Below are 23182 nucleotides of genomic sequence, written 5' to 3'. Positions count from 1 at the left end.
ATCTGGGTATGAGTAAACCAGGAACATATATCAACAGGAAAGCACTTATCTGAAGTAGCAGTGGATCTGTGGACCTATGCTGTTCAATATTCCATCAGTGTGAGTACTATCAGCTCAATGGTGTTATTCGGGGGACAGCTAACATGAGTTTATAGGTCAGTTGCGCAAGTCATAGAAATCACTTTTCAGTCATAGAAATCACTTTTCCGCGGAAATCCGACTATATTCGTGGCCGTCGAGCCTCTACTGTTCTTGAATATATGAATAATAAAATTATAACAAAGCTAAAGAATCTGAGTCTTATGATTATATCATGACATTTTTGGATATCGCAAAAGGTGCAAGTGCTATTAGTGAGATCTTGTAACTAAAGGATAGAATATATACCTCCATCCGCGCGCAAAGCAATGAATCTGGCTAAAATTATTTGTTTAGCTTATATCTTCTTTAACATGACTACCCAGAAGCCGGAAAATGGTAATTTCACGGAATACTGGTATTATGACTACCTCCCTAGCGCTTGGGCGGTAAGGGGTCCCCCACACCCTTGGAAAAGTGATCTGGTGGGTTCAGCAGCATTCAGGAGGCTTTTTTTTACGTTTTGGAAGGACGCAGCCCGAAGAAGCTGGTTCTAAACCCCCAGGATCCCGATAATTGAGCTGTAATATTGAATTCGACAATCATATCACTGGCCGCCTTGATTATCCTAGTATCTCTTCATATTTTACTGCAGTAGTCGCCTGTCCACGGAATTTACTACTTTATCGGAAAGCCAGAGGTAAGACTAAAATCTGCGTAATTCTCTGCTCCATGCGAGAGCGTAAAAACACAGTGGTAATATAGCTTACTCCAGTGCAATTAATTAAAGCATCCGCTATCCACGTGTAAACCCATTTCTTTGGAATATTATTAACCCGGCAATATATCGCCGCTGCATACTAGCATATGCTTCATATATCACTTAGGAAATATATAAGGAAAATACTTCCTGAGAAAATACTGCTTTTGCAACCAATACACACCTGCTATAGCCATGTTTATACCCAATCCAGCTGGTCGGAGGATCTGGTACACCATCTTTATATAGGCCAGATAATAAATATATTAGCTTCACTAAACCTAAATCTAGCACATATGACCATAGGGTATGGAAAACAGGGTTTCCCATCCACTCAGCCGTACTTCAGCCACATATTAAACACGGATGACTGAAAAGTAAGCCTGTTGTGCGTTACTACTGTATATGTGAGCAACGTCAGGTCATAGGGTGTGTGGGTGATTCTGGTGATGTTGTTAAGTACATAGATGAGTCAGGTGAGCAGGGTGAGCAGAGTGAGCGAGTGTGTCAAGTCCCGGATTAATAAGTTGTTTTCCACTAATTATATTACTCGTATATTTTATAGTTTCTATAAAATAGATATATACAATAAATTTTATTAACTTCTATAATTTTAGTAGTTTGCTGCTATTCTGGTAGAACCATTACGATATAACTTAATTATTATTTAATCTATTGATACTGTAATCTATTGATTATAAATCAGATCTTGAATTACTGGATCTTAAATTATTATTCTATAATCTAACGTTTTAAATTAAGACTGATAGCTCAGATAATCTTATATTTACTTGAAATTATCAGACCACCTTCTAACGGACTTCAAAGGCCGATATAAAATTAAATAAAGAAGATGAAAATTTTTAAGAGTTAGTACTAAGATCCTGAGCGCTAGGCCTATATTAGCCTAAAAATTCAAAGTTTGGAACCAGTTTTTGAAGTGTAAACAATAACTGTATTTTCCCTAATAGATTATTCAATTATACTTGTAAACTCCATTTTACGCCGTCACTTTATCTCTTTCGTATCCTAATTCGTTAGAGGTTATATTTGCTTCGATGAACAGACAAATGATACTCATTATATTCTATGTTTCAACTCAATCACCGGCCCATCAACGGCTGTTGTTACCCCAGCCTTAAAGTTATAATGACATCGGGTACCCGTATTGCAACAACGTGAGTTTTTTGCGAGACGCAGGTCATATCTCCACAGGACCCTTGCTACTGCTAGATTCAATTCTGCCCAGGCTAGTCTCCATGCAACACATTTCCTTGGCCCAACACTAAATGGAACGAATGCCATTTGCATCTTCTGTTGACTTATCTCATCGCCATCAAGCCATCTTTCAGGCTCGAATCTATCTGCATTGTCGAAGTATGTTTCATTACGATTCACGGTATAAGCAGCGCTACACCGACAGTTGTTCCTGCCGGTACATAAATGCCGTCGACTTCCATGCCACCGGAGAGGACTGTTCGAGGAAGCAAATTAGGTGCAGGGGGCGTAAGTCTCATTGCTTCATTGATACAAGCACGCAAGGCAGAGCAGTTCGGAGATGCAAGGACGGAAGATGCTGTTATTGAGGACTCCGCAGGGAACGTCGTTCGGATGACTCTTGTCAGATGCGCCAACATATTTGAATCATGAGCAATGTAATATATTGTAGCAGAAAGAGCAGTAGCGGTTGTATCCGAACCTAGAACATCTCAGCATAATGAAATAAGTGGAAGGTGAAGGCTAGCTGTTTCTAGTAGGCGCAGCTTCTCTGCAGATTTTTCTTCAACATACCTGCGACGAGCAAGAGCATTGACTCAAGACCTAGGTCTTTTCGAGTAAACTGCAATCCAGTCTTCTTATCTCTTGCATTCAGCATTGCGTTGAAGATGTCTTTCTGTGTACTATTGTTGCCGACCTGCATTCGTGCAGCTGACTGGGAGCGTGTCCACCTTGCCGCAGCCAAAATCTCCTTGTATTTTTGCCTTAGAAGAAGAGAATCAAGCCTAAACTTTATGAAATATGGTTGAAATAGCCCCTACAGCGCATGTTAGGTCTATCATGGTCTCTGAGAGATCAATGGATGAAGGGACATACTATTAGGCTCCGTTGGGATATTTTCCGAATCACTGAGGGGAACCAGCGCATTTCAGGAGAGTTCAACATGCCAAGATCATTGCCGTAGCTCAGATCAGTGATTATGTCAAAAGCTAGCCAGTCGCACATTTGCGAGATATTCTTAGGAGAGCTCCACCCTGATTCAGAATTGGTATCCGTAAGAAGGTTGTCGACAAAGCTGGATATTTTTTCTTGGATCCTGTCCTCCATATCTTTGATACTCTGGTCTGAAAATGCCTGCGCCAATATGCGACGCTTGAAGGTGTGGATGTTCCTAGAAATTGCGGTGAGGGTATTTGGGGTATATCGACTTGGGCTAATTGATGCGTAACCTTCTGACTTCTGGACGTTGGCCCTGACTGCATAGATGTCGCTTACAGCCTTGGAGGAGTTGAAGGAGAGGGAATTCGGCCCAAAGCGCACGATTTCACCTAATTAAGTCCGCGAGCCGGTTACTCTGGGGTTCATTTCAATATGTCATATCACTTACCATATTTCTCATGCCATTTAAGGTCCATCATGTGTAGGTCACCTCGCCATGCATAGAATGCTGCGTACCAATCGGTCAAAGCTCCCAGGCAAGGTCCTGGGAACCTCGCTAGCGGATGGAAACAGATTCGGTATGTGGCAAGTGATAACGCCTACTTTGTTAGAAAATGTTGCATAGCCGGGTGGTTATGACCTACGTAGCAAACGAGTGCTATCACGCCGATTAATATGAGATAGAGACCCATGATCATTGGTCAGGGGGCGATTCTTTAGGATGCAAGCTAGGTGAATTCTCAAAAGTAGACCTCATGACAGGAGTAAGACAGAACAGGTGGAAGTGACCTTTTAAAGGACGGAATGTCTTCGATGTGATAAACCATGACTCGGGTAGCGATTTATTCATACGCACGGAGCTGAAGATTCTGCAGGGTATAAACGAAGTAGCAGTTCAGTGGTTCAAACCTACACAAGTCATGAGCCACGAGAGTGAATTATGAAAGATCCGCCTACCGCCCACCGCCCACTCTAAGTTGACGAGCTGAGTCCGTGGTGGAGCATTGATGGATGCAGCACATCATTCTACTCTGCCATATTGAGAAAGCAATCGGACAGATCATTCACTTTTATATACCCCATAGCTGAACAGTGGAGTCTTAGCTGAGATGTGGAGTGGAGAAGAGTGGATCGCGCTAAAGAACAGCGGGAAGAGTCGTCGGAATGGCCGGCACAGGACATCTCACTGTGGGAGATCCATAATGACAGCATTGGCAGGGGTAAAGTGCATCAGGACTTATGCCATCTTTCAATTACCACCTGCTTATGCCATGGGTGTTTTGGATGCTAGGGATCCAATCCTGCACAGGACGTCGAACTCGCTTGTTTGATTCGGATGTTTGCGCGGACCATAACTTCGGTAACCATTGGTCCCAATGGTTCGGCACAGCCCATGTGGATCCGATCTAAAGTAGATCTTGTCTGGCGAAGATGGAATATTCCCGACAACGAGTCAGAATTCAAAACCGTGCTGATAGATTGTAGTGGGGGAGTGATGAAAACCAAATTTTACAGGATCGGCCCTCCAACTCATTGTCCGATCAGGGGGCCAAAGGGGGGAGGGGGTTTATTCTCCCATAAAGGCGTCTTATAGTACGGGCACCCAAATACCGTACAGATCCTAGCAGTTCACACACTTGACAATCAGACACTTGCATAGCAGCAGGAACATATGCTGGGTTGTTTAGTAAGATGTCATACCCTTATCTTATCACGGACCATGTTATAGACGCACAATACATGAGAGAATATCCTCGAGCCACAGCCAGCCAAGATACTCCGTTAAAACTCTGCATCAAGCAATATACCCCCATAGATAATCCAGATCCCAAGAATGGCGACCTGACAATTGTTGCTGCCCACGGGACGGGTTTTCCTAAGGTAAGGGACCGGACATGGCAATGAGAATAAGTACTGAGACGTGTACAGGAACTCTACGAGCCCCTCTGGGAAGACCTTTATGGCAGGAGCAGAAAAGAAGGATTTAACATCGCCTCTATCTGGATTGCTGATGCTACAAATCAAGGTGTCAGCGGTATTGCTAATGAAGCTGTTTTGGGCAACGACCGTCAGTGGTAGCATCAGACCAAATTTCTTGTACGCGTTTATGGCTAAAATGAAGCAGCATCGGCGTTCGATCACAGTCGGGACCTACTTCTCATGATGAATCATTTCCGTCACAAGATGACCCGACCCATAATGGGGGTTGGGCACAGTCTTGGTGCAACGCAGCTGTGAGTTTACCTATCCCAAAGGTGCAATTCCTTCTGATTAGTGTCCTACCAGGGTTTTTCTTTCTCTGATGCATCCCCGCATATTCCAATCTCTCATTCTCATCGAACCATACATTATCGAGAAGAATACTGATGCAGATGCTCCGCTTCTCGTTCACCTCACCATGCACAAGCGCGATGTTTGGCCTTCACGGGCCCAAGCGGAAGAGAAGGCTCGGCAATACCTGCGGTCCTGGGATTCCCGGGTCCTCGAACGCTGGTTCCAGTGGGGCTATCGGGAACTTCCCACCGCCATTTATCCCAACAACGGTGCGCTTGGCTCTGAGGCGCCAGTTACTTTGACAACAACAAAATTCCAGGAGGCACTTACCTATGCGCGTGCGAATCCACACCGGCATAAGGAGCTGAGTATACGAACTACAAACGACCGCCTTACAGAGCCCCCTCATGATTCCCTGTTCTTCCCTGATGTGATGGCCGGCTTGCCACCTGGTCAACAAGCATATCGGCCTGAACCTATTGTGGCTGGGAAATTGCTACCACACCTTCGTCCTTCTGCTCTATTTCTGAGTGGGGCATCGAGCCCGTTATTCAGAGCCGGGCTTCATACTACCATGGCAAAAAGAACAGGAAGTAGTATTGGAGGTAGTGGAGGTGTGTTGTACGATCGCGTCCGACATTTGTGGGTTGAGGGTGCTGGTCATGCTTTGCCTTTGGAGAAGGTTGATATGACAGCTAGCACCTTGGGAGAATGGATTCAGACAGAAATGGAACGATGGAGGACTGATGAGCATCGCATTACGGCAGGATGGCAAGATTTGTCGCCGGCAGAGAGGCCCCGGCCCACCAGAGAATGGGATAAAGTGATGGCGGAGTCATTGGCCTTCCTACGCATTACAAAAGGTGCTAAGTTGTAGTAGTCCTTTCATTTTCCAGACCATGATGGTCGATAAATTATGCTACTCTACATTCTGGCCCAGTCAGTCCAAGTCTTATGGGCGTTTTAGTCAGCATTTCTACCTACTTAACTGACATAACGAGTCAAATTTTCAATTTGATCAAAATTTTGATTTAGTATAACACATAAATTCGTCACCTATACGGTGCAGCTCATAAAATATATAGTATCGTTGGATGGTAGCCCATGTTACGCAATGGTGGTCTTCATGCAAATTTTGACTTTCCAGATGCCCTAATCAAGATTGACTTCAATTTTCATAATAGATTACCCGATTTGATGTCCTCGGCCTTAAAGGCACCATGCAAGGAACTTTGGGCGATACACACTTCTCGTAGAAGGCCAAGCAAGTCTGCCACCGTAGGTCTATCGTAGTTTCACTTTGAATATCCGTATATTAGACTTGAACAAGGTCCCCAGCGGTTCCATATAATCATGATCTCATCGTCGCATTACATGTGAAGGCAATATTCAGGTGTGTAGCATTTATATCTCTACCAGTCACTGAATGGTGACTTTGAGGTCGATGCAAGCGATGTCAGCAGACTTGACACTAGGACCAAAGTAAGGGGCTCTGACAATTCAGAGCCAGCTATAATATCTTCCAGTTAGACTATGCTAACATTCCAGAGGCACAATCGGTACGTGAATGTTGGAATCTATTTCCTACGAGTGGGGCATTGTCTATTTGGCTAGTTGATGAATATCGTAAGACTATGCCGCGATTGCAAGAAGACACCTCACCCTTTACTTGTCAAGAACACAGTTCGAAAGAAATGATACCATACTGTTGCGGATTAGAGATGAACAGGCGACACCACTTTCCAGATGAAAATAAGGCACTGCTATCTGAATTCACACGAAAAGTCCATAGGCATGGTTTTTGGCTATTGGATAACCGCACACAGTATTATTTGCGGTCATGGTCATGGCGATGCTCTTGGAAATCCGGCCTCCCATTGATCCAATCCGAGTGCAGTGCCACCCCAGCCCCCGTGGTGACCTCGTCCAGGCCTTCTTCCTCTTTTATTAAAGCCTTCAAGCAGTGCTCAATATGTCCCACATTGTCATATCTCCTCTCAATTGTTGTTCCGAGCCCTCGTGACAGGAACATTTTCTTCCAATAATACATACAATTGCACTAAATGCCACCTGTGGGTCGTGAAAAAGACGTTTCTTGCCTCTCCACCCCCTGTTCTAGTATCAGGAAGCATAGACACCTCTTCCAGGGACAGCGGTCGCGTCATGTTCACTTCTGCAAAGTAAGGCCAGCTTCCATCGTGATTGGACCCCGCCTTTTCAAAAGCGGTGGTGAGGTCGTCGTTCCGACAAGCTGGCGGTAGCCACGCCGCAGCTAGAGAGTCGTATCTGCAGTTGTTCGAAAGGGCTTCGGTAATAGTGTCTCCGCAATTACAAGATATATCAGGCTCGCGCTGTGTAGTTGCGTGAAGATGGTTGTGGTCCATTGTGCGAATGCTACTGTATGCTTGGTAGCAGAGATCAATGATCCCAAAGGTGGCAACCAGAAGTAGAACAACGGCTGAAATTTCTTCTACTTTGAGATACCAAAACCTCCGCTTTGGCATATCTTTCACATTAGGCAGTGATTCAAAGCTGGAGCGCTGAGTAATCTGCTCGTACATAGTGTGACTATTCGGTATATCGCAGGAAAATGAAGGCGTTCGGACAAGCTGGAGAAGGAGATGTGGGATGATTAGATAACGAGCTTAGTTCTCTGATATACTTATCTTTTCACGGAGTATATATAGTAGATGAAGAAACCCAACCGTATGTATTTTGTAGATCTCGCACCTTCTATGACACATGACGACTTGTACATGCATTCACGCTATTGGAGGCGACTCATGGCTATAGGCAACTGACGACTCAATTTGCTGATAATCTAGTGTTTGGATGCCGTGCCTGAGCCCAGTCTGTGCTTGTCGATTACTATTAATTGGCCCCCTCCCAGACCGCAGAACTGACCATCATCCGCAGCTCGCAAGAGAGATTCATAACTCTAATTTATTGCCACTACTCGGTGATATTCGGGCGAAGAAAACTGATTTTGCCGGTAACCTAGACATTTACTTTTGCTGTGTAGGTGCCACACCGATGATCCCGTCTAGGTGGGAAGAAGGCCAATCACCAGTATAGATAAATAAAACAAGCCAGTATACTGATATATAATGTCACATTTTCTAGCATTCACTGAAACAGATACAAGCAGTGATACTGTTAAGAAAATCCTCTGTATTAGTAGTTCTGCTTTACCAACCATCTAACTGCCCTCGTTGCTATTGTTATCCAGGATATTAAAGGTTCCAGCTGCTCGAGACATGATCATACAGTTCACCCTAATAGAAAGAAATATATATTAATAAAACTTTAATATCTTCATTTGAATTAGGCCCGTATCATATTTAGACTTCCTGATTTCTGAGTAGTTCTATATTAGACAAGATATAAGCCAGATGATCCATGGACAGATAAGCAGCTTTATCTTTTGATAATAAGATGAAATAAGAATATATATTATCTTTAATAGGCATGCATGAGCTATCATTCACTTAGAGCCTAAGCAAATAAATTATTTATATAGTAAAAAACCGGGATCTGAGTGGCCTGTAGATCTTTCCTAATTAATGATTCTGTGGTAGGTAGGTCGGCATCTGGACTTCCGTAATACCAATTATACATGTTAGCACATTCATGTTCCAGAGGCACAGATTGAAGACCATGTCAGTTTCCAATAACCCTATTTATGAAAGCTGTACTAGTCGAGCTTATTATGATAACTGATAGCTAGCATATCTTTGAGCTGATCTGAGGCTGTTAACTGCTTATTCCAAGGTCCAATCTCGCGTTTTAGCCAGGGATGAACATGGGGACAAAAAGGGCAAGAAGGAACACCAAAACAGTTCAAGTGCATATACAATATACAGCTATTTACATGTCTTTCACGAGAGTAACTGCCGTCTCTGGTCATCAACAAGATATTTTTGGATAAGGAACCCGGATTCAGTTTATAACACCACAGTACTGTCAATTATGTAATCTGGTTAATTTCTCCTTGTTAAATGATGTGGTGGATTATTATAATTCAGATTAGTTTTTATTAATGAAGCTATCAATATAATATATAAATGATATTATCATACTTTACCTCTAAAGACGAACGTGCTTTTTCCCGGGGCTAAATACGGCCGAGAGAATCACTGGCTACTCATAAGATTTTAACTCATCTTCTCCTCGGCGGGGGTAAGATCTAGCATAGTCTAGTCTCTACTACTAGACATGTTATTTGTATGTTTAGTGAGAGATATGATTGTCTTCAGTAGATTTACTTAATTTATATTACTTATTTTCCTGGATGATGCGTGTGATTAGCATAACTTAGTAAGTTTTAATCTATTAACACTCAAAGCCGAACTCCTTTCGAGGACCTCTCTCATCACCACAGCCGCTTCAGTACAATCAGCTCGGTCTTCTTACCTCATCAAGCATAGCAGGGCAGTTCCGCATACGTTAGGTTGTGGACATGGCGCTTTACCCTGTGCTTCGAAATGCCGCGGAGTTCGGGCTATCCCCCATCTCATGTGAGACCTTTTGCCAAGTCAATGAGGAGAGAGCTCTCGTATCGCCGATTTGCGTGCTGAATGTAGGACAAGCTCTTTGAATCCAGTAATATTGCAGCAACTTGGTCAACGTGGGCTATATGATAGTTGCCTCGCACACCTTACACGATAGTGACAGTGGTTGCCTCACACAAAGCAAATCAGAAAAGAAATATGCCCTTGAGAGAAGGCATATAAAACGAGTGACTCCTCTTCATATCCTATCTCTTCATCACACTAGCTACACCAGAATCCTAGATCCTATTCCCCGGAAGACTCGAGAAAGCAAACAGTTCATCATGAAGACCTCTTTGGCCTCTGCGGTTATTCTCTTTACTTCGGTGCTGGCAGCGCCTGTCCCGAAGGTAATACCATGCATACTCAGGTCTTTGTGTAGTGACTGATGATAACAGAAGGGGAACACACCTGCCGATAGTGGAAACGCCAATGCGAATGTCGATATCCCCACTGGCCCCGGCCCCGTGTGCACCAATACCGAGATCTGTCCATATGAGGCCGGTGACAGTCAGTATGCGCGCCGCCAGGAGCCTATCCCGGCTGACCTTCTGGCCTCCATGCTTGGGCGCCGCTAGGAGCCTATTCCTACTGATGCCATCATCTCGCTGGCTGGTGGAGGCCTAAAGAGAATTGAGGAGGACGCTATGGGCTCGTACTAAGTCCGTCATATGGTATTCAGGATGCTGTTATGCTCCTCGAATTATGCCCCTGTCCTTAAAGTGTCTTTCTCTCAGTCCTTTCTTATTTTCCAGAGCATTCAACATGCGAAGAAAGCGGGAAATGACAACTGAGGGTGAACCTAGTAGCGTACACGATTGGAAGGGTTTTTTTTTTTTTTTTTTTTTTTTTTTTGGTGCATTTTAGGGAATTGGATTGTGCGAGGCGTGGTGACGAATATTCTTTTCATCCATGGTGAAGTGTTTCTCGCATGTTGAGACCTATCTTGCCTCTGTACTCAGCGAATTAGTCAGGAATGACAGTCGAGCTGGAACATATACTTGACTTATCTGGTGTGGGACTTGAATATTTCTTATTCTTCATGACATGTATCCCATATGCACACGAAATTAGCCACTGTTTCGCTGGACTAAGTCTGCCTTCTGTAGGACATGAAGGGCAGTGACTCGGTTGTCGCTTATTCAGCGGCTGTCTCACAGACTGGTGGCAAAATGCTCTGTTGATGGTGGTAAGCAAAGCGAGAATCCTAGGACCATTACGAGACAATTTGCTATAGTCAACAAACTCATGCTCGGCTCACCACTCGGCCGATCGGAGAGGGATTCACTGCAGCACTACATTCGTAAATCTCGACTCTTTCGGTTTCCAATCCATCGGAGTATGTATCATCGAGTGTCCTATGACATTGTTTCGCTTTTGGCGAATGGATGATCTGTGAATTCTACCTCAATAGCACTCAATCTCCCTGCCCGCCAACTCGCTTTTTTGCCTGCAATTGGATTGTCCCTTCGCCAGCGGAGCAGAACCTCTGATGAATATCTAGGTCATATTGTCCCATTGGCTTGCAAGCTTTTCGATCAATAGGGATATATCAGCCGCTTTTTCTTCCATGGGGTAGTGGCCTCCTCCTGAAAGCCATATGCCCCGTGGCGCCCATTCGACCATATGTGCCGGATGGATGCAATCGACGAGGATGTCCTTGTACAGCTTCAAGAGCGGGTCTTGCTCTCCGAACACCACCGCAACCTCTGGGTTACCCTTTCCGAGGCACGCTCTCCAGCTCTGTCGGACCTCTTCCCCGCGCTTTGCCAGTCTGGCCTGTTGACTAAGGTTGTCAAATTGACGCGGTCCGCAGAGACCCTCCAACAATTTCCACATCCGCGTCTGGCGAAGGCCATGTAAGGCAAAGCGCGGTGTAACCGGGACAATGTGCCCGAACCGGAAGACACTGGCCTTGGTGGCTACTGGGAGAGATCGAAACGGCGCACTGTATCCATCGATCTCGGGTTGCGACAAGTGTGGGGCCATGAAACGCATCACTCCTGACTCGGGCATATAGCCGCCCAGGAGGCCCGTCGAAAGAAACCAAATGGCATAGAGTAAGCTGTAGTGAAGATTCCATTCGTCCGGACGCGGTGGCAGAAAGGAGTTCAGGAGAAGGAGGCGAGTGCAGGCCATCTGAGGCAGCTGCGGGATTGCGCACAATGCGACGCACCTGGAGACAGTGAGCCATGGACGGAGACAGCGGGGATACTAGCGGGGTCAACGACGTACCCACCCCAGTCATGCGCGACAATGGTTGCATGGCGGAGATTGTGGACCTTGAAGAACTGCATAAGCGTGTGGATATGCAGTTCAAAGGTAACCGATTCGGGACGGGTCGGCTTGTCACTGCGACCGTGCCCGAGCCAGTCGAGCGCATAGACTTCATGACCTTGGTCCAGCAGATGAGGAAGGATCTGCTGGGGTCAGCCATATTTCGATTTAAAGATCGATATTTAAGATCTATACATTTCTCCAAATATAGCTCCAGCTTGGATTCCCATGCAGGAAGATGATCGGGCGCCTGCCGCGTGCGGGACAGTCGAGTGTAGGTTTCTGATGCATGAAGCGGACAGTGGCTCCACAGATGGCCATCTCCGCCATGCAATCAGCCCAGAGGATGTCGGGCATCCATCCTGGTCCCTGAGGACGGACTCGATACAGATTGGACTCGCTGAAGCGATATGTGCCTTGGCACTGGGCGATGGCCAGAGACTCACATCGGCCCCGGTGCTCTTCTGCCTCTCGGATGAGCCTGTTCCTCCCTTGACTGGAGAACAGGCTGAGGAAGTTCCAAACCACTGTGGGGATGATGGTGCATGACAGCTTCCCCAGATATAATGGCAAAAGACTGCCAAATAGAATGAGCCGACAAACGGTAAAGGACATAACGAATGTAGCGGCGTAGCCATAGGAGGTCATGAGAATGGTCAGCACTGCCTGTGCCAGGCTGCTGCCGACGTGCAGCGTGAGCAGCGACATGATGAAACAGTAATCATGCACGATTCGTTTGTAAAATAAGAATCGGTGTTCACTTATATTTGGGGAAAGGGGCGGGGTGGGCGGTCGGTCGAGGATGACGGAGGACTGACTTCATCCGTGAATGTATAATTTCCTGTTATTATAGCCACCGGGGCCACCCTCATTAGTACTTATCGTTCATCTTTGACTGCAACGAGACCGTGTAGGGTCTTATCCCGGACAACGAGAGGCTGCTCTCTCCAGTCGCTGGGCCGGTCGGGAATGCGGAGAATCAGGCCGCGGTCGGCAATCCCTTGCCCTTGACTGGAGATAAAAAATTTTATGATACCCTGCTTGTCCAACATACAAACAACAATCATGATCCTCTACCTTGTCTATCTCATTTATAAGCCTTATTGGTAATCTTATGCTGACTTGGCGGGCTGCCTTGTTTGTTTCTGCTCTGCTTTTCGTTCTTCTCGTACAAAACTACTTCTTTTTCTATTCGGCGACCGGGCCGCATCTTTAATTTCAAACTCACAACAGGAAAATTATAGTTTCAAGCTTACTTTCATAGCCAACTTTATTCTTAGTTTCCTCTGATTTAAGTTTTTCTGACTCATCTACTATGTTGTTAGTTAGACTGTGCTTCCACGCCCTACCGTTAGACCATACCTTAACCTGTGCCCATCAGTCCTCTAACCGACATTACCTCTTAACATCAACAGCAATCAATACTATATCCGTTTACCCCTCCACATCGTTGACAGACCCCAACACTTGATCCCAGTCCTCCGCCGCGATCTTAGGTCCCCGTTTGATGGCCTCCATCATCCAGTCACCGCGAGGCTTCAGCCGCATCCTCAGCTCCTTGGGCATCGTCATGAAACCCACGACAGTCATGGCCCATGGATCCATCTCTTCCCCTTCCACGGACATGATATCAAACACCCACAACAAGTTGGCTACCTGCAGAAAGGCCCCATCTGTAGCAATTCAGATGCGTCGACCCTGCACAAACACGGGCAGCGGGAGGTCGGACCGTAGCTGAGCCTCTGCGTTGACGGGAAGAAGTCTCCATCCAACCTTGGATAGATGTGGCCAGAGTAAATGCAAGATCCAGACCTGGTACCGCCGTGTACTTCTCGGCCGTTGCAAGGGTTTGCTTTGTGGGGTTCCAGCTGTCTGAGTCCCTCCCCCGATGAAATAGACGCATGTAGAGGTCTGATTGGGTTGCGAAGAGCTCATCGGCGGCACGTTTCAGGGAGAAAGAAATTCAGGCAGTTGGCGCAAGGTTGAAATACTATCTTGTAGGCTGGGATTAGCAGCCAGATGGATCACTTGGGCCTGGGTGCCGATAATCTCCTGCAGACGTTCGTCTTCGGGGGGTGGAGGATTCGCAGGCCGTAATGTAACCCTAGATTAATACTTGACTGGGTGCGTTCCAGGTGGGGATAGATCGTTGCAGTGCTGATGGTGGCGCTATCAGGATATCCGTGGAGAGCATCAGACAGGTCACAGAGCAACTGTTTGTTCTCTAGTGCCATTAACGGCTGATATCTCGGCGCCGCGAGGGCCCCGAGACTGGGAGCTAGCAGTCTGTGAATGCAGCCTGAGGTGATCATCGTAGTCATGCATCAGAGTGAATCGAGACTGTCCGGGCTCTGCTCCGGTACTTATCTCCCTCGTCGCCGAACGCGGCCGGTTGTTATACCACTGGCTGCGGCGACTTAACAATTCAGTGACCGCCTCGTAAGAGTTGAGTATCACGACTAGGACGATCCCAAATAGCCTGGAAACGGTGATGGGTCCATTTCGTCGCACCCAGTCGTCCCAGTTGGCGAGGGGCTTATCGATTGGAGAGCTATGAAGATTACCGATCAGCGGGAGCTTGAGAGGTAGCCGCTTCTCATCAGTTTCTGCTCGTCTGCTGGGCTGATGCTGGGTGATCATGTATGGCAGAGTCATCAGACCAATGCCGAAGACCATTACGATGGCTAGGTTGGCAATCATTCTGGTGAATATAGTGCTGCGTAATATCAATTGCTCACGACGTGAAATAGCATGGATGACAGACACTGCACTGCTTTGGTCTCCCGCAGTTGTGCCGTGCCCCGCCAAAGGATCCGTGAGCCAAAACGAATGGAGGTAGTGATTGAAGGGCCTCTCCCCTTTGCCCTTCAGACCTTCAGGAAGTCTACCAGTGGGAACAGCACGGCGCACCGGCTGTCTTGGCGCGGTCACATTTAGTCAGGAGTCTCCATCTCCACTCTTTCTCTTATTGTCCTCTTTACATTTCGGAACTTTATCTCCTCTGCGACTAGAATAGATGTGAATAGTGATGCACTGGATCATTAGTCAAATAAAATCGCAAGTATGTTATCATGTCCAGTGTGAAGGGTCACAAATCTGACTACTAAGATACTATGATACAGTCAATGTGGTACAATACGATCGGCTGGCTATCTTTCTTGTTCCAACCCCCTCGGATGCCTCAACAGCAGATCCAAGCACGTTAGAAAGTGTGAAAACACTCAGAGCTTTGCTGTGGCAGTGGCCGGAGTGGCCAAAGACAACACAGAGCACGAATCCGATCGCTTCTGCGCACTGCTTTGCGAAGCTTCCCAGATGGGGCCACTGGTCTTGCCTCCATACCAGACCTGCCAGGTGGGACTCGCACAGCTGCCGTGATATTGGAAGAGAAATTTACCCTCACCATAGGTGATGTGGCTGCTCATGGCCTCATCGCTGTCATCTTTGGACTTGATCGTCTCGTAGTCATATTCCGTGGGTTCCGCTGACAAGCCCAGAACCGAGTTGACCTGCGCAGCGATAAGTTTCACTTGCTCTGGATACCGTGGAGCCTGTTTACCTGTCCGGGCTAAAGGGGTTCCAATGTAAACCTTGGTGTCGGGGCTCGAATACTTGGACGACCCAGTTAAGCGCTCGTCCTTGAGATTTGCATCGGAGGCCAGATAATCCAGGATCTTGGTCTTGAACATCTCTTCATCCAAGACCGCTCGACCTTCCTTGACAACAACAAATCCCGGCTTTTGCCACAGATGGGCCTGATAGACGGCATATTTCGACACAACAACTATGACCGTACAGCCTCGGATATTGATCTGGCTGAAGTTGAACGGGTCATCACCAAAACCTATAATTTCCGAGGTAGATCTCATGTTTGAACTATCCTTCGCCAGCAGCCTTCCCTTTCTCATCTCCGTTTGCATCCATTCCAAATATGATGAGAGCCTACGTATCAGGCTCCTAGGACCAGACCGCTTGGTGGAACCAGAAGAGGCATCGATATCATTGGACAAGCAGCTGGAACAGTCCGTTCCACAGAGCACTTCGGTTGCGGACGCAGATGCAGACGATGAAGTGGATGTCTGGGAGTGGGATGATTGCTTTGTGGTTGGTGTGACTGTATCCTCGAAAGCCTTGCTCGTTGAGGCGAAGTCTGAGTGGCCATGAGACTTGGTGGTGTGAGTACTGGTGACGCCGGTGGATTTTCCCTTCGTGGATGTGCGTGTGGAAGTATGATGGTCCTCCTCGTTACTCGATATTTTCGAGGCGGAATCGGCGGGCTTCGGGGTGGCAGGCTGCTCACTTTTCGAGGTCTCTTTTGCCTTGGTACTAGTAGTCGGCTTCTGTTTCGTTGTTGTGGTAGTGGTGGTTTTGTGCGCCTTGGTCGTGGTAGTAGTCGAGATGGTCTTCGTGGTGGTTTTGTTTGTCTTAGTGGTCTTCTTTTTCGTCTTCGTCTTCGTCTTGGTCTTTTTCGAGTGATGATTATGACCTCCTTTGCCATGACTACTGCTTCCCTTGTGGCTGCGAAGGTGCAGCTGATTGACATCCACTTCAGTTGAGGTCTCACCATCGTCCTCATCCTCCTTACTGTTGCCATCGCCATTGTCAACTGCCACTGCCGGAGGTTCCGCCGCGTAGAAGGACGGGATTTTCTCCACAGCAGAAGAAACTGTGTTATAGTAGGAGCAGAGGCTCCCAGGGCGCTGCCATTTTGCTCGACTGAACCGGAGCCAGCAATAACTCCACTAGCCCACAGGGCAAGAAACAAAGCCTTTTCGAGCCAACCACCATTGTAGAAGATTAGGAATGAATGACTGTGGTTGTTTAATGGGCCACTGGCTTGAAGAATCTGCTTTTTATATCGTGATTATGTGCCGTCTGTACGCGCGGGATTTTACACGCAGATACCACATTCAATTATGCATTTCCTGCCCCCACGAGAGGGGTGCAGAATCGGTGGAAGGAAGACCTGGCGTCACACTTTGAGATGCAGCGTAGGAAGTGGACCACCAAGTCCTTCATTATACTGACTGGCCACTCAACCAGCGACATGGCCTACAGTGCTCTTTGGCCCTGGAAGCATGCTTAACCACATCTAGCCTGGAATCTTTGCTCAACATGCCGAAAGGTCGATGGCTGTAGCCGCTGCAGCCCCCACGCCTAGCTTCTCCACCGCAACATCCACCGCCCCCCGGGCCTTCATCGGCCGCCGCTCACGGATTTGACAAACTCAACAAAGCTTCACTTCCTCACCATCCTCACCATCCTCACCATCCTCACCATCCTCACCATCCTTTCAAAAATCAATCCCATTTGTTTCATCACGCACAATGTCACTTCCATTTCAGGTGCTGGAGGAGGCTAATCAGCCCTTCCTGGAGAGCTGCCGTCACGGTGACTTGGCCCAAGTTAAGAAACATCAGGAGGCCAAGGCTCTAGACCGAGAGGTTCTGACTATGGGCTTGAGGGAAGCTGCCCAGGGCGATCACATCGACACTATGCGTCATCTACTAAACGCTGGCGCCAAGCCCCAGTCTCCCAGCGTCGTGGATGAAGTACACTCGGCTGAGGCAGTCAAGGTCTTGCTAGACCACGGTCTCACTTTTGAGGCTCGGCTATACCCCCTTAATACAGTGCCACTTGTGTGGGTATCCTTTGCTTGCCTGTTGGTGATCACATGTACTAACCAAAAGAACAGACACATAAGAAGAACGACCAACGGCTCGTTCACTGGTGCCTTGAACAAGGTGCCGACCCCACCTTCGGCTGCCCGAATGCCCAGTCATTCAATGACCTTGAGAAGCCTGATCGGTCTCCTACGAAGGGCTCAGGGGCAGTCCTTGGTATGGCGTCCCGTCGAAGTAGCCCAGTGATTGTTGACCTTCTTCTTGAACACGGTGCCAATATCCGCACCAGTAATGTGTTACATTATGCTGCATGTAGGAAGGATGGACGAGCCATACCAATCATGGAGCACCTGCTACATCGTGGGGCCGACGTGAATGAATTTGGCTATCCTGAATTTCTACATCTCGGCGGCACTCCCCTTCATGCGGCCAGCTATCAAGGAAATCTCCCGGCCGTGAACTGGCTCCTGGAGCATGGTGCAAACCCCGGCGTGGAAGACGCCCAAGGTAATAAGCCGCTTGATCTGGCAGCTTTATAAGAGGAAGACGAAATATGTGATGTTCTTCATGAGTGTCGCGTTTAGGCCACACTGGCAAGGCTGACTGCGGTAGTTCAGATTAGCCAAAAGCGAACAGTTCCAGGGCATGACAGGGTCACCCCTTATTGGCTTAGGGTCTGTGGAGGACAACGAACAAAGGACCAACTCCCTCCTGCTTATGTGCGCATCGCCGTATAGTTGTTATATATCTCCACTCTACAACAATTCAACACCTTCAGCGCCGATATTGGAACGCAGTGATGGCGTTTAGGTACCACAATATCACAAATGATTTCGAGTTTCCAGTAGCTCGGCTTACTCCTCATCGATTGTTTGTACTTAAGTTCTTCCCGTGCTGCTGCAAAATGTGCGTGAGATACTATTGCTGAATAAAGATGTCCTCTTAAGGACACGAATTGTAGCTAAGCAGCACTCAGATTCTCTAGCCTCATTCGGCCGGAACGTGGATATATTTGCAACAGCTAGTACACTTTCGCGTCTGCCTGGAGTTAGTGCTAACTTCAGCCCCGCAATCAAGCTTTCTCAGCCCTGCCAGCCGACTCGCTCGACCTTCTGCTTCGGGTGAAGGGTTCCTTGATGATCACATTTCCAGCATGGAGATTAGCCGACTGGACAAATCAGGTTGTGGTTGATACCGCCCCCATGTTGCATCACCCACCATGCTTCACTGGGATGAACCACGCCATCGACAATGTTGGACCAGCAACTCTACGTTTGTTCGGGATAAATTCAGTGTCACAAGTGAATTATTGATGCATATGTTCCGCTGAGTGGGGTCTAGGTTACATAAACCCGGAACTTGTGGGCGTTGCTGCAATCACTCACCATGACCCACGCAGGAGTTGTTAGGTCATCTACGGGGCATCTTTGCCAGTGACATTGGAGTAGAATTGCATCCATTTTGTGGTTCTTATTGCTGTCATTGTCATTGCCGGGGTCTTGCCATGGCACCCCACATGAGTATTGCAGCCTCTCTTACCTACCAATATCGCCCTTACATGGCATGAGGATGGCAAGCTCTAGGTTAACGATGTTCCTCATAGATCTTATAATATCGACCGATAGTGATCAATTTAATTACGATCTGTCGGGACGGCACTCTAGGATATTCCGTGTCAGGATTGTTAAGTTGCGCTGCTGCCTGAGGCCACAATATCATTGTGTGGGTGAAACAAACCAGCGATTGATGATCATGCCCATCTCTTGCTGGGGGCCCAACACTTTATCATATAACTGATAGTGATTCTGGATACATTTTAGCTGATAGAGGGTTGTTTATGAAGTGCTAGCAGGCTCAATGCTAAACCACATAGTATGTTAGGGAACCAGAAGTGACGCTACACACCTCTAAAGTCACTTTTTCCCTGCGTCTTTTGCTGATTTTTATAGTGGTATTGACGATTCCCACGCGATGATCATAAGTTTTCTCTTCTGGATGTGGGGTCAAGGTAGATGTTGGTTGCGACGCTTCAATGATCGCCGTGTGCCTCCAAGGTACTTCCAAGGACCCTGTTGCATCCATCTCGCTCCCTTTAAAGCATACGCGACCGCGCCTGGCCGTCGCCCTTTCTCCTTCTACCCCAAAGACCGAACACAATGTTAGACTCCATTTCAGAGCAGATGATGTGCAAGCCTTCCCGTTTATCTACTCTTCCGTTGGAGATGGTTGAGAGGATTTGCCACGAGCTTGCAACGCAAGATTTGGCCGCACTCCGAGGGACTTGCCGCGCCGCTCATCACCTCACCAACCGGTGTTTTGCGCAACGGTACGCGGAGTACTACACAGACTTCTCTGCACACTCTTTAAACCACTTGCATGCGCTGGCCGAGAATCAGCTGATACGAGGCTATATTCAACACCTGGTAATCCTGAGTCCGGAGCCGAGATTGGGGGAGAACATGGACTGGCACTGGACGGCTGCTGGCCACCTCCGATGTCCCCTAGACATGCCCTTGATCCGGCGGCTGCAGGATGATCTGACACAGAAATTGGTGAACTGCCGATCTTTTATCCTATCGCCCATTCTGTCAGAACCCCAAAGTAAGGCGGACCTCCATGACAGCCCGACCTTCAATCCTGACGATGTCGCATGCATCCTCCTTGACCTCATCGCAGACGCCTCTCTTCCGGTTAAACTCTTCTGGTATGGCAAGGGCATGAATTACACCTCCAAAGTCATGGACATTGCGCGTCTCCCAAAGTCACTTTATAGCAATGCCGCTTTCCGGACGGGCTGGAAATCCTTGGACAACCTGCACCTAGAGCAGGAACTGACCCCCCAGAACTATACTTTCGTGATGGACATGATCCTCAGTGCGACTGGTCTCCGCAAACTACATCTTGGCCTTGGATACACCGACCTCGCCGTCGAGTTCTTTTCACAATTGAGTGCGTCCATTGCAGCTCTAGATCACCTGGAACGGATCAGTATCTGGGGAAGTTCGATGCAAGCTGAAGATCTCGTTCGGCTCCTCTGTAACTCGCGAACAAATCTGAAGAAGCTTAGTCTGCGGTCAGTGACGAGCTTGACGCCGCAGTGGCTAACGTACCTCTGTCAGCATCGTGACCTATTCCCATGTCTGACTACCATTGACTTGAGCATGATCCATGGACCTTCTGGTATTTTGTCTTTTACGCCAATGCAGAACTTGCCTCCGGAGCAGAAGAACATGTTTGAACTTGAGCGTTGTGTCTACGAGGATCCCTCAGACACAGGTGGAAAGACAGGCGATATAGTCGGTATTTCCTACAGTGGTTCGGATATTCGGACGGCATTGAAAGCGCTGCTAGAAGTGTGTAGCGAGCCTGGTGGTCATCAATGAGGAATCATGGTGGTGTTGTGGCGATGGGGTATATGCGTACAAGGATACCCAAAGTGGAATTTTTGTGCAATTTTCTTGCACTGCTTTATTCAAGATGCCATGTCATACATATAAGAACTGAAATAATATTCACATACGCCTAGAGTTGTTTTGGAGTCAAGACAGGAAATATTGGTGTCAGAAATGCCCCCAGACGATTGATAGCACCATTATTGGTTGCCTGTGCTAGGGATAAATTTCCTTTCCCAGGTGATTCTCGAGTGCGCAACACCACGAATAGCGGCATAATAGCATATGGTAGATAGTTTTTCATGAGATGATTCATTCAATTCAATTTGTCTACTTCCCTGAGGTGGAACATCTCCAACAGATACAGCATCGTCTTCGAGCAGCATTTGGAGATTGAGGATGACGGTGCAGGGCAAGCCACATTCCGACACCGGGCGGCACGCAATGTGCCGACTATTCATCTAAAATTACATCTATGCCATTACGGACAGAATGCTTATCTTAATGGTTGGAAGTCAAGGCGGAGATGAAAGGCCAAGATAGTAACGATGGTATACCATCTGCTTGCGGCATGCCACGCAGGCCGTGATGCGACGGGGTCCCCGAAGGGCTCCCGCAAACCGTCGTCAGCGGCGGGAGAGGGCCGAGGCATGTCCATAATGCCACACACCTGTAGAGATAGTAGAATAAAAAGGATACCAATTGCAGCTGACAAGATCATTGCATTTATTGGACAATACTTTCGGCTTTCAAGTCCGAGGAGGCATATCGCCACGACGGCGGCCGGCTGGCTGCTTACACAGAGACGCACGATATTGGAGATAGTTAAATAAGTAGATGTAATTACATTCATAGATTGATGTCTAAAAGATCACCTGCTCAAAGGCATGCTGCAATCCGCGGGCTTGCAGCCACGCCTCCAGGGCCTGCATATCCCCCCGGTTGGCTCGTTGCCCGCTGCGTTCCCCCAGGGAATCCGTGATCTCCTCCATCCCCTCAAACACCCGCTGCACCCCTTCCGTCTCGCGAAATCGTTCGCTGACTTTTTTCTGGTGACTGGGAATATCCCCCCAAGAATGGGTTTTGATGAAACTCATGTACGCATCGATATCCGGCGATGTCCCCTCCAGGCATAACACGCCTGGTTTGCCCGCCAATACAAATCCCGTGAGCCCATAACCTGCCGCGTGATGCACCAGATCATCCCGCTTCTTGCGCGTGGATAGGGAAGGAAAGTAGAACCAGACCCGCACCAGAGGTCCTGACCCCGATTGACTCGGTGGGAGATCCACCGGCTCTGTTGGCTGGGCTTCCAAGAACCGCGTCGCTTCCTCACGAACATGGTCCAAGGCCGTAAAGACGTCGTCCTGCGGCATCGTGGCGGTCAGCGCAGCGACCTCGGCCTTGGACATCCAGTCTGGTTGGCGCAGTGTATACTTCGCCGGGGGTGGCTGATCTAGTGCAGGGCCATCATGGTACAAGGGAATGGAGACATTGACCTGGATTGTCTTCCCGCCGTCCTCCAGCGGCAAACACACTCCCAGCAAGAGGCTGGCAGGGATTCCCGTCGGCACGGTCGATGGATCTTGACACCAGGCCCGTAGTTGATCCACACATTGCGATGTAAATTCGGGCAAGTCCAGCTCGCCCGGGCCCGGAAACATGGCCGTGAGAAGATCAATGATCGCCAGCTGGGACTCTATCATATCCGCGGGTAGGAGAGAAAATCGTTGTGCCGCCATCGTTGGAGCGATTTCCCACGGCGGTACTCTCCAAGGGGCGTTATTGGAGGTGTGATACTTTGAAATAATTGTTTGTGCAGCACATTCAATTTCCAGAGTATGATGTATTATTCATGTATCTTGTAGACGGATTTCCTCTCTTGGACCTCTCTGTTCACGTTCAGCGACGGTGCGTTTTTCGATGGATCGCCGGTGCCGGCCATCAAAACTGGAGCAAGAAAGGGGGGGTCGGCGATTGGCTCTCTCGGGCCGAGTTTCGGGGATACATAACTTCTATAACATGACTAATCATGCTTCCCAATCAGTCACTTTGTCGATTATTGTGAGC

The 23182-nt window shown here is 47.9% G+C and overlaps 11 protein-coding genes across 11 annotated transcripts; 4 read left to right on the top strand and 7 right to left on the bottom strand.

Annotated features, from left to right (window-relative positions):
- Window positions 1-1918: 1918 nt before the first annotated feature.
- On the bottom strand, window positions 1919-3687 carry BO83DRAFT_401858 (cytochrome P450; the record flags this gene model as incomplete). The annotated part of the gene is made up of 7 exons (XM_025533487.1): window positions 1919-1975; window positions 2057-2202; window positions 2256-2537; window positions 2630-2873; window positions 2933-3384; window positions 3444-3594; window positions 3640-3687. 7 exons carry the CDS (start codon window positions 3685-3687, stop codon window positions 1919-1921), a joined length of 1380 nt encoding a protein of 459 aa, XP_025384801.1.
- A 1000-nt stretch (window positions 3688-4687) lies between these two features.
- Window positions 4688-6236, top strand: BO83DRAFT_452981 (toxin biosynthesis protein; the record flags this gene model as incomplete). Its single annotated transcript, XM_025536883.1, has 4 exons — window positions 4688-4876; window positions 4925-5063; window positions 5121-5229; window positions 5282-6236. The coding sequence occupies 4 exons, from the start codon at window positions 4688-4690 to the stop codon at window positions 6144-6146; spliced, it is 1302 nt and encodes a 433-aa protein (XP_025384800.1). The 3' UTR covers window positions 6147-6236.
- A 1030-nt stretch (window positions 6237-7266) lies between these two features.
- Window positions 7267-7830, bottom strand: BO83DRAFT_392021 (uncharacterized protein; the record flags this gene model as incomplete). The annotated part of the gene is made up of 1 exon (XM_025532918.1): window positions 7267-7830. One exon carries the CDS (start codon window positions 7828-7830, stop codon window positions 7267-7269), a length of 564 nt encoding a protein of 187 aa, XP_025384799.1.
- A 2273-nt stretch (window positions 7831-10103) lies between these two features.
- Window positions 10104-10633, top strand: BO83DRAFT_440237 (uncharacterized protein; the record flags this gene model as incomplete). The annotated part of the gene is made up of 2 exons (XM_025536239.1): window positions 10104-10169; window positions 10218-10633. 2 exons carry the CDS (start codon window positions 10104-10106, stop codon window positions 10395-10397), a joined length of 246 nt encoding a protein of 81 aa, XP_025384798.1. The 3' UTR covers window positions 10398-10633.
- A 686-nt stretch (window positions 10634-11319) lies between these two features.
- Window positions 11320-12804, bottom strand: BO83DRAFT_320768 (haloalkane dehalogenase family protein; the record flags this gene model as incomplete). Its single annotated transcript, XM_025527824.1, has 3 exons — window positions 11320-11995; window positions 12055-12239; window positions 12292-12804. The coding sequence occupies 3 exons, from the start codon at window positions 12802-12804 to the stop codon at window positions 11320-11322; spliced, it is 1374 nt and encodes a 457-aa protein (XP_025384797.1).
- Window positions 12805-13530: 726 nt separating this feature from the next.
- Window positions 13531-13999, bottom strand: BO83DRAFT_430387 (uncharacterized protein; the record flags this gene model as incomplete). Its single annotated transcript, XM_025535521.1, has 2 exons — window positions 13531-13769; window positions 13870-13999. 2 exons carry the CDS (start codon window positions 13997-13999, stop codon window positions 13531-13533), a joined length of 369 nt encoding a protein of 122 aa, XP_025384796.1.
- A 299-nt stretch (window positions 14000-14298) lies between these two features.
- Window positions 14299-14796, bottom strand: BO83DRAFT_430386 (uncharacterized protein; the record flags this gene model as incomplete). The annotated part of the gene is made up of 1 exon (XM_025535520.1): window positions 14299-14796. One exon carries the CDS (start codon window positions 14794-14796, stop codon window positions 14299-14301), a length of 498 nt encoding a protein of 165 aa, XP_025384795.1.
- A 521-nt stretch (window positions 14797-15317) lies between these two features.
- Window positions 15318-16884, bottom strand: BO83DRAFT_452973 (uncharacterized protein; the record flags this gene model as incomplete). The annotated part of the gene is made up of 2 exons (XM_025536882.1): window positions 15318-16762; window positions 16848-16884. The coding sequence occupies 2 exons, from the start codon at window positions 16882-16884 to the stop codon at window positions 15318-15320; spliced, it is 1482 nt and encodes a 493-aa protein (XP_025384794.1).
- A 539-nt stretch (window positions 16885-17423) lies between these two features.
- On the top strand, window positions 17424-18259 carry BO83DRAFT_430384 (ankyrin repeat domain-containing protein; the record flags this gene model as incomplete). Its single annotated transcript, XM_025535519.1, has 2 exons — window positions 17424-17741; window positions 17792-18259. The coding sequence occupies 2 exons, from the start codon at window positions 17424-17426 to the stop codon at window positions 18257-18259; spliced, it is 786 nt and encodes a 261-aa protein (XP_025384793.1).
- Window positions 18260-19734: 1475 nt separating this feature from the next.
- BO83DRAFT_452962 (uncharacterized protein) lies at window positions 19735-21103 on the top strand (the record flags this gene model as incomplete). Its single annotated transcript, XM_025536881.1, has 1 exon — window positions 19735-21103. The coding sequence occupies exon 1, from the start codon at window positions 19877-19879 to the stop codon at window positions 21101-21103; it is 1227 nt and encodes a 408-aa protein (XP_025384792.1). The 5' UTR covers window positions 19735-19876.
- An 872-nt stretch (window positions 21104-21975) lies between these two features.
- On the bottom strand, window positions 21976-23000 carry BO83DRAFT_419920 (DUF1115 domain protein; the record flags this gene model as incomplete). Its single annotated transcript, XM_025534900.1, has 1 exon — window positions 21976-23000. Exon 1 carries the CDS (start codon window positions 22852-22854, stop codon window positions 21976-21978), a length of 879 nt encoding a protein of 292 aa, XP_025384791.1. The 5' UTR covers window positions 22855-23000.
- Window positions 23001-23182: the final 182 nt, after the last annotated feature.

Source organism: Aspergillus eucalypticola (genome assembly GCF_003184535.1).
Source record: "Aspergillus eucalypticola CBS 122712 chromosome Unknown BO83scaffold_26, whole genome shotgun sequence".
NCBI lineage: Eukaryota > Fungi > Ascomycota > Eurotiomycetes > Eurotiales > Aspergillaceae > Aspergillus > Aspergillus eucalypticola.
This window is presented reverse-complemented; position numbering and strand designations above follow the sequence as displayed.